The sequence below is a fragment of the Martes martes genome, assembly GCF_963455335.1.
Source record: "Martes martes genome assembly, chromosome: 14".
NCBI classification, from domain to species: Eukaryota; Metazoa; Chordata; class Mammalia; order Carnivora; family Mustelidae; genus Martes; species Martes martes.
In genome coordinates, this window is record NC_137902.1 from 31,635,074 (window position 1) to 31,647,417 (window position 12,344).

Consider the following 12,344-nt stretch of genomic DNA (forward strand, 5'->3'; position numbering starts at 1 on the left):
AGACACCAGATTGAGCTTTCTAAAAGTATTCTATATATGCAATTGAGGATTCGGACAGAGATCTGGGAAAGATACATGTTTGGGAGTTACCAGCAATCACATGGTAGCAGCAGTCATGGAAGCTGGGATTATTAGGCAAAGAGTATGATGAAAAATACTGTATGAAGAAAAAGAACATAAAAGACCAAGGACCTAATTATACGTCTTCAACATTGAGTTTCTTTGCTTCTGCTTGGGTAGAACTCTGTTTATCAAATGATCAGAAGTTCTGATAGACAATTGTATATGTCTGTATAAAAGAGGGAAAATTAATTAAAGCTTAAATGCATTTTACATAGTAAAATTAAAAAGGCTTTCTTAGCACAAAGTGTTGGTATATTTTTGGAAAGTCCCAAGAACAATTTATAAGTAGTATAAAGATACGAAAAACATACCACAATTTAAGAAAAAAATTTTTTGATTTCCTAAATGCCCTGGGAAAGAAACAGAAACGTGGGAAGAAAAGAGCATTTATCATATATAAAGAAGATCCTTATATGTTATAGAAAGACAAGGAGACTCCCAAAACTGACAATCTCTTCAGTTAAGGGAGAGCCCTCATTTCCTCAGGCTAAGAAGAATCAACCTAAGTGCCCTTGCTATTAATATGTCCCTGCTATCAGAATATGCAAGAACTAACTGTAAGAATTGTAAAGAAGCAGCATTAATTACAGAAGGAAGACATATAATTACTGGGAGAAAGTAACTCACAGGCTCAAAGCAACAGAGGGAATAAAGAATAACATCCTCTAAGTATTTCTAGTAGGTAATTTTCCTTGTTATATCTACTCACAGCCATATTTCTTATATATAGAATGGTTAAGGCAAATGAATGGGAAACTGAATTCTTGTAAATAGTTCTGATTTAAATTTTTCAAGCCTATTTTTAAATATAACTATTTCTGCCCAAATATTTCTTCTCATCAGGTTAATGGACTACTAATTGTATGTATTAGAATACATGTAAAATTTATTTCTTTATGAGTATAATATACATTCATTTTTGAAATTTAGAAAATAAAGAAATAAAGAAGAAAAATTAAAATAATCCTATGTCCTGCTATTCAGAGATAATTATTTGATATATTTTCCCACTCTTTTACTCTATCTACACACATATGTATATATTTACTCATTCATTGAGTAATTCACTCATTATCTGTTTATATAAAATTAGGATCATACATGACTTGGCATTCTGCTGTATAACTTTGCATTTTGAGTACTTCCTCATATCACTGAATTTTCTTCAAAAACATAAATTTAATGGCGATTTTACATTTCATCATAGTTTTGCCATTACATTACTAGATTTACTAATATCTCTAGAGGGTGAATTAACACTAGAAACACATAAGTTATAACTGATATTATACGAATTCTTCTAACCATAATCACAAATAAACTGTTGTTGGTTACCTTTCTGTATATGGTCTTTAGCGCTGGATTTAAAGATCCCTTGCTTGTGTTTAGCCTGAAATTCCATGACTGTCTAATGGGTGAAGGTAGTGACATAATTTCTCCACTTTCTTCAAACCAACACTTTCCCTACCAAAAATATTTAAGAAATAACGCAGTAAAATATTTCACTAAAAACAAAATTCACATACTAGCAGTGAATGGTGTAACTTGTTAGCTGGTGCACTTGCCTTTTCTAGGGTAAGCAGGCGGTTTTCCATTTTGTTGCAGGTCTTTTTGTATACTCGTGGCTTTCTCTGAATATAGAATCCTTCATCTTCTAAAATGCGTGGAATCATACCTTTTGGCAATTTACGCTGGTTGACCACTTAATGACAAAACCTAGATATTACTTTGAAGTCCAAATTATTAAACTGGTATTGACTAAACAAGAATAAAAAAGGCAACTACCGTATACCCTACTGCTAAAATTTAGCAGAAAGTCTAAAAAATAAATATATATATGTATATATATATATGATTTCTTTTAATCAGTTTCCTTAAAGTCAGAGAAGATGTGAAGAACAAATGTAGAAAACTTTCTGTAATTTTAGATCAGTTCTTTTTATCTATCCAACATACAAAGAAGCTATTATTCTATGAGTCATTAATGACTTAAATATTGTAAAGAATTTTACCTGGAGAACTACTCGGCACAAAAATGTTTGCCTGTTGTTTTTTGACTTGTTCTTGATCATCTACATATTCAGCAGCTTTTACTTCAAGTAAATCTGGGAAAATGATTTCTTCCATAAAATCATCTTGGCCTTCGGCAAAATTTCGTAAATTATCACCAAGTGAAAAATGTTTGGGGTAACTATCATTTACGGATCTCTGTTGAATACCAAAGAGAAAAAAAATAAGCAAATATGCTGTCCCCATGATTATATATAGATAAGTGAGATGTATTGGGACCTTGCAGTGAATTGTCTTTCTGAGTCATGCCACCTAGTTCAAGGTCAAGCTGAAACTGTTAAAACAAAATCTCACTGAACATAGGAAGAATTCATTTAAGGCTTAATGGTAAGCAGTATGATTTTTTTATGACCTTCTTTGCAATTCACAGTGAAGGACTACTGCAACAGAACTACAATTAAAGTCCCTCCTCGTCCATGGAAGATGACCTAAGATATTGGAATATGGTATTTCAACCACTGAGAATTCACAGTGTAAGGCAAAGTCCAGAGACATCAGGCCATGCAGTCTTAAACTGTGGTTTTTTTCCACCATTCAGAAAGCAGTATTACCTAAAATGATATGGAGCATTCATGCTGGTTTCTGGATGGTATTTAAAAGAAAAAAAAAAGATTCAACGTAGAAATCTATGGCAGAATGATTATAGTGAGATTCTGAAATACGATAGCTACTACAAAAATTATAAATAATCTGAACATAAGTATCGAAACAGATGTATTACTAAATATCAAAATGCATATTTTTATATAAGGATCAGAAATTTTATATGAGTCTCTTCACATACACAAAAATCATGAATTTATTCTGGATGACTTTACTTATCTAATTTGAAATCTATATTTTTGAAAAACAGAAGGAGACAGGGAGTGTGTGAGTCATGCAAATAAAATCCCTCAATTTTCCAAAACATACATTTGGGGATAAATAATTAAATTAAAAAATAATCACAGAAATTCCTTTGAATAGAGAACCTTACATGGCTTTGACCGTCTCTGATAAAATTATGAAATCAACATAGTTAATCAACACTTAGGTTCATATCAAGTCATCATAACATTGATCCCTCTCTCCTACCCCCATCATGAAATCAAGAAGTATTTTATATCCAAAAACCTTTGTGACATCTCTTCCAGAATTCAAGCCAGGTATGCCACTGACATCTAGAAGCAAGATTTGAGGGATCTCTAACACAGGGGATCTCTGAAGATTCCAAACCTGACAAGAAGGGGCTTGAACTCCTGTTATCAGGCATCTCTCATAATACCCCTGGTGTGGACCAGGGCTTTCAACCTGCCTTCAGAGCTAAGGTTTGTCCTGACAGCTGAGTAGGTCAGCGCTCATCTTGGATCCCAGCCTTTTATTTGTGACCAAACAAGTCTCTTTAAAAAACCTTATTTTTTTATTTGGCCTATATTTTTATTCAATTGGCCTATATTTTTAGCCTTAGACAAACTATGATTTTAACCAATATAAGCCCCATCTGACCAACTATTCCTTATTTAATCTAAGGCTAGCTGCTCTCCCAGATCTCCTTCCTGGTCTTTACCATGCAGCTCACAGCAAAGCAGTGTCTGTGCTGTTAGGTGTTGTGTGACAGGGAGTATGAGGTCAGAAGGCATCCACCTAACTTTCCATTCAATATCACTCTAGATGGACACCTGAGCATGGTGTGGTTAGTGTGGTTAAAAAGAGATATTACTCTCCCCACCCATGCCCTACCCCCATGTCACAGGAACATGTCTTGCTAATTGTGGTATGATAAGTAGAACTGTCAGAAAATAACCCTGGACCTCACTCTGGGCTGCCCAGACAACATATTTGGGATCAGGACTCTCCTTTCTCCCTGCAGAAAGAAACTCAGTCTCTCAAACGGTGGCTCTCTCCTCCATGATGAGGACAGTAGTTTCCTATGGACCCCAAAGTCACCAGGTACAGGGCAATGGCTTTTCAAGACAGTGCCTCTAAACAACCCACACCTAACCTGACTTACTAAAGCCCAAAGAGCCTATTTGCCTCACTGACCTAATTTCTCTCATGCCTGCCTTCTGGGAAGGAAAAGCAGCCATAACCACAGTACCTGACCCTGGTATCTTTCGATGGACCATCTCGTCTTTTGTTTTCCCAGAAAAGCTCATTCCTTAACCCATACTGTGAGACTCCGGGAGGTCACGTGACTTGGCAGAACATGCGCATGTTTGAAACTCACTTATTCAATATTCATTAGAATATTCATTGAGTGCCTAATATGTTTCAGGAAGAAAATAAACAAATAGATATAGAAATATATGCTCAGTGGTGATAAGTGTGTTTAAGAAAAACAACAACAAGAAGATAGGAGGATAGAGAATACCAGGCTAGGTGGGTAGGGGCTACTATTGTAGATAGGGCTGTCAGATACAGTATCTTAAATTATCTAAAATGATGTGTCTTTTGAACAGAGACCCAAATGTAGTGACAGAAAGATAGCATGAGGATAAAGGAAGAGCTTTCTAGACAAATAAAACGTACAAAGTCCTTTGCATGTTGTGAGGAATAGGAAGGAGGCCAATCTGGCTGGAGTTGGGTAGGAGAAGGGCAAAGTGGTAAAAGATGAGGTCAGATAGGTACCAAGTGGGCCAGGACATACAGGCTTTGGAGGACTTTAGCTTTTGTTTGTTTATTTGTTTGTTTTTTGTTGTTTTTTATTTTTTTGTGAGATAGGAAACCGTTAGAAGGTGTAAGCAAAAGAATGGTATGTCTTAGATTTTAACAGGAGCACTCTGACCACTGTATGACATGGAAAAGAGACTGTTGGGGCACTAGTGAGACACTAGGGAGACACTGGCAATGATCCAGATGAGAGGTTATGGCGGCTTAGACTAGGGTTATACCAGTGGAAGTGGTGAAAAGTGGGTCAGATTCTGGCATACTTTGAAGGTAGAACCAACAGGATTTGTGATGAATTGAATATGAGGTCTGTTAGTAAAAGAGGATCCAAAGATGACACCAGGGTTTGGATAAGCAACTGGAAAAATGGAATTGCCATTTACAAATATGATTCTATTCATATGAACGTCTGTGTATATGGAAGTCTGGGCATAAGCACTGAGAAAGGTGTGAAAAGTGAGACTGGTTTATCTCAGCGCAGTGGGATTTGATGTGATTTTTAGTTTCTTCATATGGTTTGATGCATTTTAAGAAATAATGTACATACTTTCTTCAAACTCTTAAAAGATAAAGCTGTTTTTATTGTAGAAAACCCAGCAAGAACAAAGAAGGAATGAAAGGACTGGGCAGGTTGCAAAGAAAAGGGGATGGAAGGGACTGGGAAGTAAACTGGAATGGAAATGGGTGTCCAAGAGGGACTCAGGAGGCCTGAGGGGTTAGGCAATGCTGAGCTGCATCAGAAGATACTGGGTAGAATTCCAGGGGATAGTAGTACTGGGGAAGGGACCAAGGAAACTGCAGAGACTAAAGGCAGAGGAGGAACTGGAGAAGGTGTAGAGGAACAGCAGCAGACAGGGAGAGCAGAGGGATGAACGGTCAGGAGATGGGAAAGACCCATGAGACCGACTAGTATAGGTGGAGAGGGTGACCAGGGAATAACAGGGGGTGAGGAGCTTGGGAGGCATGGGAAGAACTGCTAGAAATTAGAAGGGTCTGGGATCAGACTAGGAAGGATGAAAAATGAGGCATCTATGGAGAGTAATGGAGATGACGGAGAACAAAGCGGGGCACTTGGAGAAGACAGGAGCAACAAAAGAAAAAGAAAACACAGGCTTCGGAGCTGACAGCCCGCACTTCCAGCTCTGCTGATGTTTCACCCTCATCCCTGAGCTTCCTCACGATTAAAGTAGACATTATAATAACGCCTGCCTCACACAATTACTATGAGGACTGGATGATGTTATCCATATTAAAATTTAGTATAATATTGCGCATCCAGTAAGTACTCACTAACTGTTTGGAATTATTTTTTTTTAACAGACTGTTAATTCAAAGAAGAGTTGGCTCAAATAATAAAAATTTCATCTCCTAACCAAGTATTTCATTCTACGCCTTTAATAAAGAGCTAATTTGCTTGAGACAGGAGAAGAAGGGGAACAAATCCAACCTGCTCTGAACAGCGGCCCGCAGCTGAGCCTTCTTCACTGCTCGGCATGAAAAACCAAAGCCCTTCATCCAGCGAGACTTCCATCTGTGGATTAAACAATGGTCAACCAGTATTCAGGGTGGAAAAGAGTATTTTTTCTGCTTATACACGCAAGAAATATTTTTCTGTGATATGGGAAACAGTAACGGTCATCTTATTCATGAGCAAGGAGCAGCAAGAGTCTGTTTGGTTGATTACATTTTTGGGGGTTTTGTTTTGAAGTTGCTGGTAACTACAATAAGAAACAGAATGTAGTAGAGCCCAAATGTTATGCCTCCCAAACTGTCTTGTCACTCTAGCCAGAGTACTAAGAGTATGACTTTACAGTTTGATCAAAATAGGGGCTCAGGGCAAATTCTTTTCTCTCCCTGCTTTTGGATGCTCTCATATACGTGTGTGCTCACACACAAGTACCACCCAGCCCACCTACAGTCTTCTGTGGTTATAGACAGTCGAAAGTATTAAAAGGCACATATTCCTACTTATAAATTTGCTGATAAATAAGTTTTCGCTTTTCAGTACTGTCAAGTCTGAATCTTTTAAATGTAAATCACCTACCACTTCTTTCTCACATACATATTAAAATGAACTGTTTTTTTAGGGAGATGTGGGAAGTAATTAATTCCATAATAAAAAAGTAAAACTCAGGTTACTAGAAGTCAAAGAATTTTGAAATATATAAAATACACAGCTTATCTTATATCCTGTCTGTATCTACAATTCAGCTGTCACATTAACTTTAATAGTTATTCAACCTGCAACAATGCTGCTTATCAAAATTATCGATATATACCTTACTTCCCTTCATCTCTGCTTATCGAAAAACCACTTGCTAAATTCCTCAACTTCCTGAGCAGATATCTAGCAATTGGTATGGAGAGCCTTAGAAGCCAATTTCTCTTCTTTTTCACCTCTTTTCTTGACACTCAATGGACCGACTTTGACAAGCTTCCAATTTTTTATTATTCAGTTATATAAATACAATTTAGGCAAACTTTTATTTGCTGAATGAATAGCATGTATACACATTTTTTTTAGTCTGCTTTTACTTTTAAATTTAATTAAAATAATTCTTACTAAGCACCCAAGAAGGACACTGTGGGGGAAACAAAGATGACCTAAAAAAAATTCCTTGCGGGGCGCCTGGGTGGCTCAGTCATTAACCATCTGCTTTTAGAGCAGGTCTGATCCCAGGGTCCTGAGATGGAGTCCTGCATCAGGTTTCCTGCTGGTAGGAAGCCTGCTTCTCCCTCTCCCACTCCTCCTGCTTATGTTCCCTCTCTCAGTGTTTCTTTTCTGTCAAATAAATAAAATCTTTTAAAAAAATTCCTTGCATTTTAAAATTTGTAGAGTTAGTTTCGCTGCTTATGGCAGAAATGACTAGTTGTCTATTATTGTCTTCCCCCCCCCGTCTCTAATAACAGAATCTACTTTTGGGGGGGTACCTAAATATTTTTCCCGCATTCCTTTAGGGGAAGTAATGTGTGCAGCTTGCAGGTCTTACCCTATCTGAGATCAATCTGCAACCCTCTGGCTCTTTCCTTCTTTCCCTGTGGCCGGCAAACAAAGGCACTGGAGCTTTGTCACTGGACTCTGATAGAAACCATCTGCTAAAGATGGCAGAGCTCTCCTGGCAGTTTAGACTACTCACCTGTTAACAACTAGAGAGAAATAAAACTTCGATCCTAATTAAGACATTTTTACTTGGAATCTTTGGGCTAAAGGTGCTTAGCAACTTTTACCCAAAAGAAGCTAGTTCCCCTAAAACAGAGGAGTTGTTTTGTCATTTCAAGTTTCAAATATGTGATTACATATTGAATTGTAAAACAAAAACTGTGAGTTGGGGATCACCTACAGTATTCAATTATAATTTTTTTAGGATAATAATGTCAGGCAGGAATAAAGAATGCTGTAAATTGGTATGAGGAATCTTTGTGGAGCGACAATAATGGCTTATAGTGTTGCTTGCATCACTCTGTAAGTTTACTAAAAATCGTTAAATCATACACTTAAAATGAGTGATATTTTGCTATATAAAATATAACTCAATAAAGCTATTCTAAAAAGTATGAAAAAATTATTTACCTTAGGCCATTGATACATCTTCTCATCAACGAGTAGCTGAGGTGAGGATTTTTCACCTTGATTAATCTGAAACACAACATAAGTAAACGGTATGGAAAATTTAATCTTCACAAATATAGACATAACTGTGCTCATAAGTCTTTTATACAAAATGGATTTAAAAAATCAAGATATTTGGAGGAGTCAAGATGGCGGAGAAGTAGCAGGCTGAGACGACGTTGGGTAGCAGGAGATCAGCTAGATACTTATCTAACTATTGTGAACACCTACAAATCCAACGGGAAATTGAAGAGAAGAAGAGCAACAATTCTAGAAACAGAAAATCGATCACTTTCTGAAAGGTAGGACCTACGGAGAAGTGAATCCAAAGCGACGGGAAGACAGACCGCGGGGGTAGGGGCCCGCTCCCGGCAAGCGGCGGAGCAACGGAGCACAACATCAGGACTTTTAAAAGTCTGCTCCACAGGGGCACCTGGGTGGCTCAGTGGGTTAAGCCTCTGCCTTCCGCTAGGGTCATGATTTCAGGGTCCTGGGATCGAGCCCCGCATCGGGCTCTCTGCTCAGCGGGAAGCCTATTTCCTCCCCCCATCTCTCTCTGGGCCTGCCTCTCTGCCTACTTGTGACCTCTGTCTGTCAAATAAATGAATAAAATCTTAAAAAAAAAAAAAAAAAGTCTGCTCCACAGAGGGACATCGCTCCAGAGGCTAAACTGGGGGAAAGCCCAGGCGGGGTCAGCATAACCCCAGGTCCCGCGGGGTCACAGAAGGACCGGGGGTGTCTGAGTGCCGCAGAGCTCGCAGGTATTAGAGCGGGGAAGCCGGCTACAGTGACAAAGCCGAGGAGTGAGCTCTCAGCCCGGGGTTACCTTGAGCTGGTCGCAGGCTGGGTGGGCTCAGAGCGCGGCCAGAGGCCACGGAGACGGAAGCGACCGGGCACTTTTCTCCAAGTGCCAGCAATTGACTGCTTTCCTCCAGGTGCAACCACAGGCCAGGGAGGCAGGGGCGGTTGGGTGCTTTTCTCTGAGGGCGCACTGAGAAGCGGGACCCCAAGCTCTCGGCTCCTCCAGGCCGAGAGATTGGGAGGCCGCCATCTTCATTCTCGTCCTCCGGAACTCTACGGAAAGCGTTCAGGGAACAAAAGCTCCCGAAAGCAAACCCGAGCGGATTACTTAGCCCAGCCCCTGGCAAGGGCGGTGCAATTCCGCCTGTGGCAAAGACACTTGAGAATCACTACAACAGGCCCCTCCCCCAGAATATCAACAAGAAACCCAGCCAGGACCAACTTCACTCACCAAGAACAGCGGAATTCCAGATGAGGAGAAAGCAAATCTTATTTGGACAAAATGACAAGGCGGAAAAACTCCCCACAAAAAAAAGAACAAGAGGCAGTACCAAAGGCTGGGGACCTAATCAATACGGACATTGGTAATATGACAGATCTAGAGTTCAGAATGATGATTCTCAAGGTTTTAGCCAGGCTCGAAAAAGGCATAGAAGATATTAGAGAAACACTCTCTGGAGAGATAAAAGCCCTTTCTGGAGAAATAAAAGAACTAAAATCTAACCAAGTTGAAATAAAAAAAAGCTATTAATGAGGTGCAATCAAAAATGGAAGCCTTTACTGCTAGGATAAATGAGGCAGAAGAAAGAATTAGTGACATAGAAGACCAAATGACAGAGAATAAAGAAGCTGAGCTAAAGAGAGACAAACAAATACTGGACCACGAGGAGAGAATTCAAGAGATAAGCGACACCATAAGACGCCACAACATTAGAATAACTGGGATTCCAGAAGAAGAAAGAGAGAGGGGAGTAGAAGGTATATTGGAGAGAATTATTGGAGAGAATTTCCCTAATATGGAAAAGGGAAAAAACATCAAAATCCAGGAGATGCTAAGAACGCCCCTCAAAATCAATAAAAATAGGTCCACACCTCATCACCTGATAGTAAAATTTACAATCTTAGCGACAAAGAGAAAATCCTGAAAGCAGCCCGGGAAAAGAAGTCTGTAACATACAAGGGTAAAAACATTAGATTGGCAGCGGACCTATCCACAGAGACCTGGCAGGCCAGAAAGAACTGGCATGAGATATTCAGAGCACTAAACGAGAAAAACATGCAGCCAAGAATACTATATCCAGCTAGGCTATCATTGAAAATAGAAGGGGAGATAAAGAGCTTCCAGGACAAACAAAAGCTGAAAGAATTTGCAAACACCAGACCAGCTCTACAGGAAATATTGAAAGGGGTCCTCTAAGCAAAGAGAGAGCCTAAAAGTAGTAGATCAGAAAGAAACAGAGACAATATACAGTGACAGTCACCTTACGGGCAATACAATGGCACTAAATTCATATCTCTCAATAGTTACCCTGAATGTGAATGGGCTAAATACCCCAATCAAAAGACACAGGGTATCAGAATGGATAAAAAAACAAAACCCATCAATATGCTGCCTACAAGAAACTCATTTTAGACCTGAAGACACCTCCAGATTTAAAGTGAGGGGGTGGAAAACAATTTACCATGCTAATGGACATCAGAAGAAAGCTGGGGTGGCAATCTTTATATCAGATCAATTAGATTTTAAGCCAAAGACTATAATAAGAGATGAGGAAGGACACTATATCATACTCAAAGAGTCTGTCCAACAAGAAGACCTAACAATCTTAAATACCTATGCCCCTAACGTGGGAGCAGCCAACTATATAAACCAATTAATAACAAAATCAAAGAAATACATCGACAGTAATACAATAATAGCAGGGGACTTTAACACTCCCCTCACTGAAATGGACAGATCATCCAAGCAAAAGATCAACAAGGAAATAAAGGCCTTAAATGACACACTGGACCAGATGGACATCACAGATATATTCAGAACATTCCATCCCAAAGCAACAGAATATACATTCTTCTCTAGTGCCCATGGAACATTCTCCAGAACAGACCACATCCTGGGTCATAAATCAGGTCTCAACCGGTATCAAAAGATTGGGATCATTCCTGGCATATTTACAGACCACAATGCTCTGAAGCTAGAACTCAATCACAAGAGGAAATTTGGAAAGAACACAAACACATGGAGACTAAACAGCATCCTTCTAAAAAATAAATGGGTCAACCAGGAAATTAAAGAAGAATTCAAAAAATTCATGGAAACAAATGATAATGAAAACACAACAGTTCAAAATCTGTGGGACACAACAAAGGCAGTCCTGAGAGGAAAATATATAGCAGTACAAGTCTTTCTGAAGAAACAAGAAAGGTCTCAAATACACAACCTAACCCTACACCTAAAGGAGCTGGAGAAAGAACAAGAAAGAAAGCCTAAACCCAGCAGGAGAAGAGAAATCATAAAGATCAGAGCAGAAATCAATGAAATAGAAACCAAAAAAAAAAAAAAAAAAACCAATAGAACAAATCAATGAAACTAGGAGCTGGTTCTTTGAAAGAATTAATAAGATTGACAAACCCCTGGCCAGACTTATCAAAAAGAAAAGAGAAAGGACGCAAATAAATAAAATCATGAATGAAAGAGGAGAGATCACAACCAACACCAAAGAAATACAAATAATTATAAGAACATATTATGAGCAACTCTACGCCAACAAATTTGATAACCTGGAAGAAACGGATACATTTCTAGAGACATATAAACTACCACAACTGAACCAGGAAGAAATAGATAACCTGAACAGACCCATAACCAGTAAGGAGATTGAAACAGTCATCAAAAATCTCCAAACAGGGCACCTGGGTGGCTCAGTGGGTTAAGCCCCTGCCTTCGGCTCAGGTCATGATCTCAGGGGTCCTGGGATCGAGTCCCGCATCGGGCTCTCTGCTCGGCAGGGAGCCTGCTTCCCTCTCTGTCTCTCTCTCTGCCTGCCTCTGCCTACTTGTGATCTCTCTCTCTGTCAAATAAATAAGTAAATAA

General features: G+C 39.0%; 1 protein-coding gene across 1 annotated transcript in view; it reads right to left on the minus strand.

Moving 5' to 3' along the window:
* Positions 1-12,344, minus strand: part of CC2D2B (coiled-coil and C2 domain containing 2B) — a gene marked incomplete at its 3' end in the record, with an annotated part of 111,545 nt that overhangs the window by 89,177 nt on the left and 10,024 nt on the right. Inside the window, exons 5-9 of the mRNA XM_080823286.1 lie at positions 8,411-8,476; positions 6,287-6,370; positions 2,136-2,331; positions 1,689-1,825; positions 1,459-1,587 (exon numbers count right to left, since the gene is read on the minus strand). Of these exons, the coding sequence (XP_080679412.1) occupies positions 1,459-1,587; positions 1,689-1,825; positions 2,136-2,331; positions 6,287-6,370; positions 8,411-8,476 (612 nt within the window). The remainder of the gene's footprint in view (positions 1-1,458; positions 1,588-1,688; positions 1,826-2,135; positions 2,332-6,286; positions 6,371-8,410; positions 8,477-12,344) is intronic.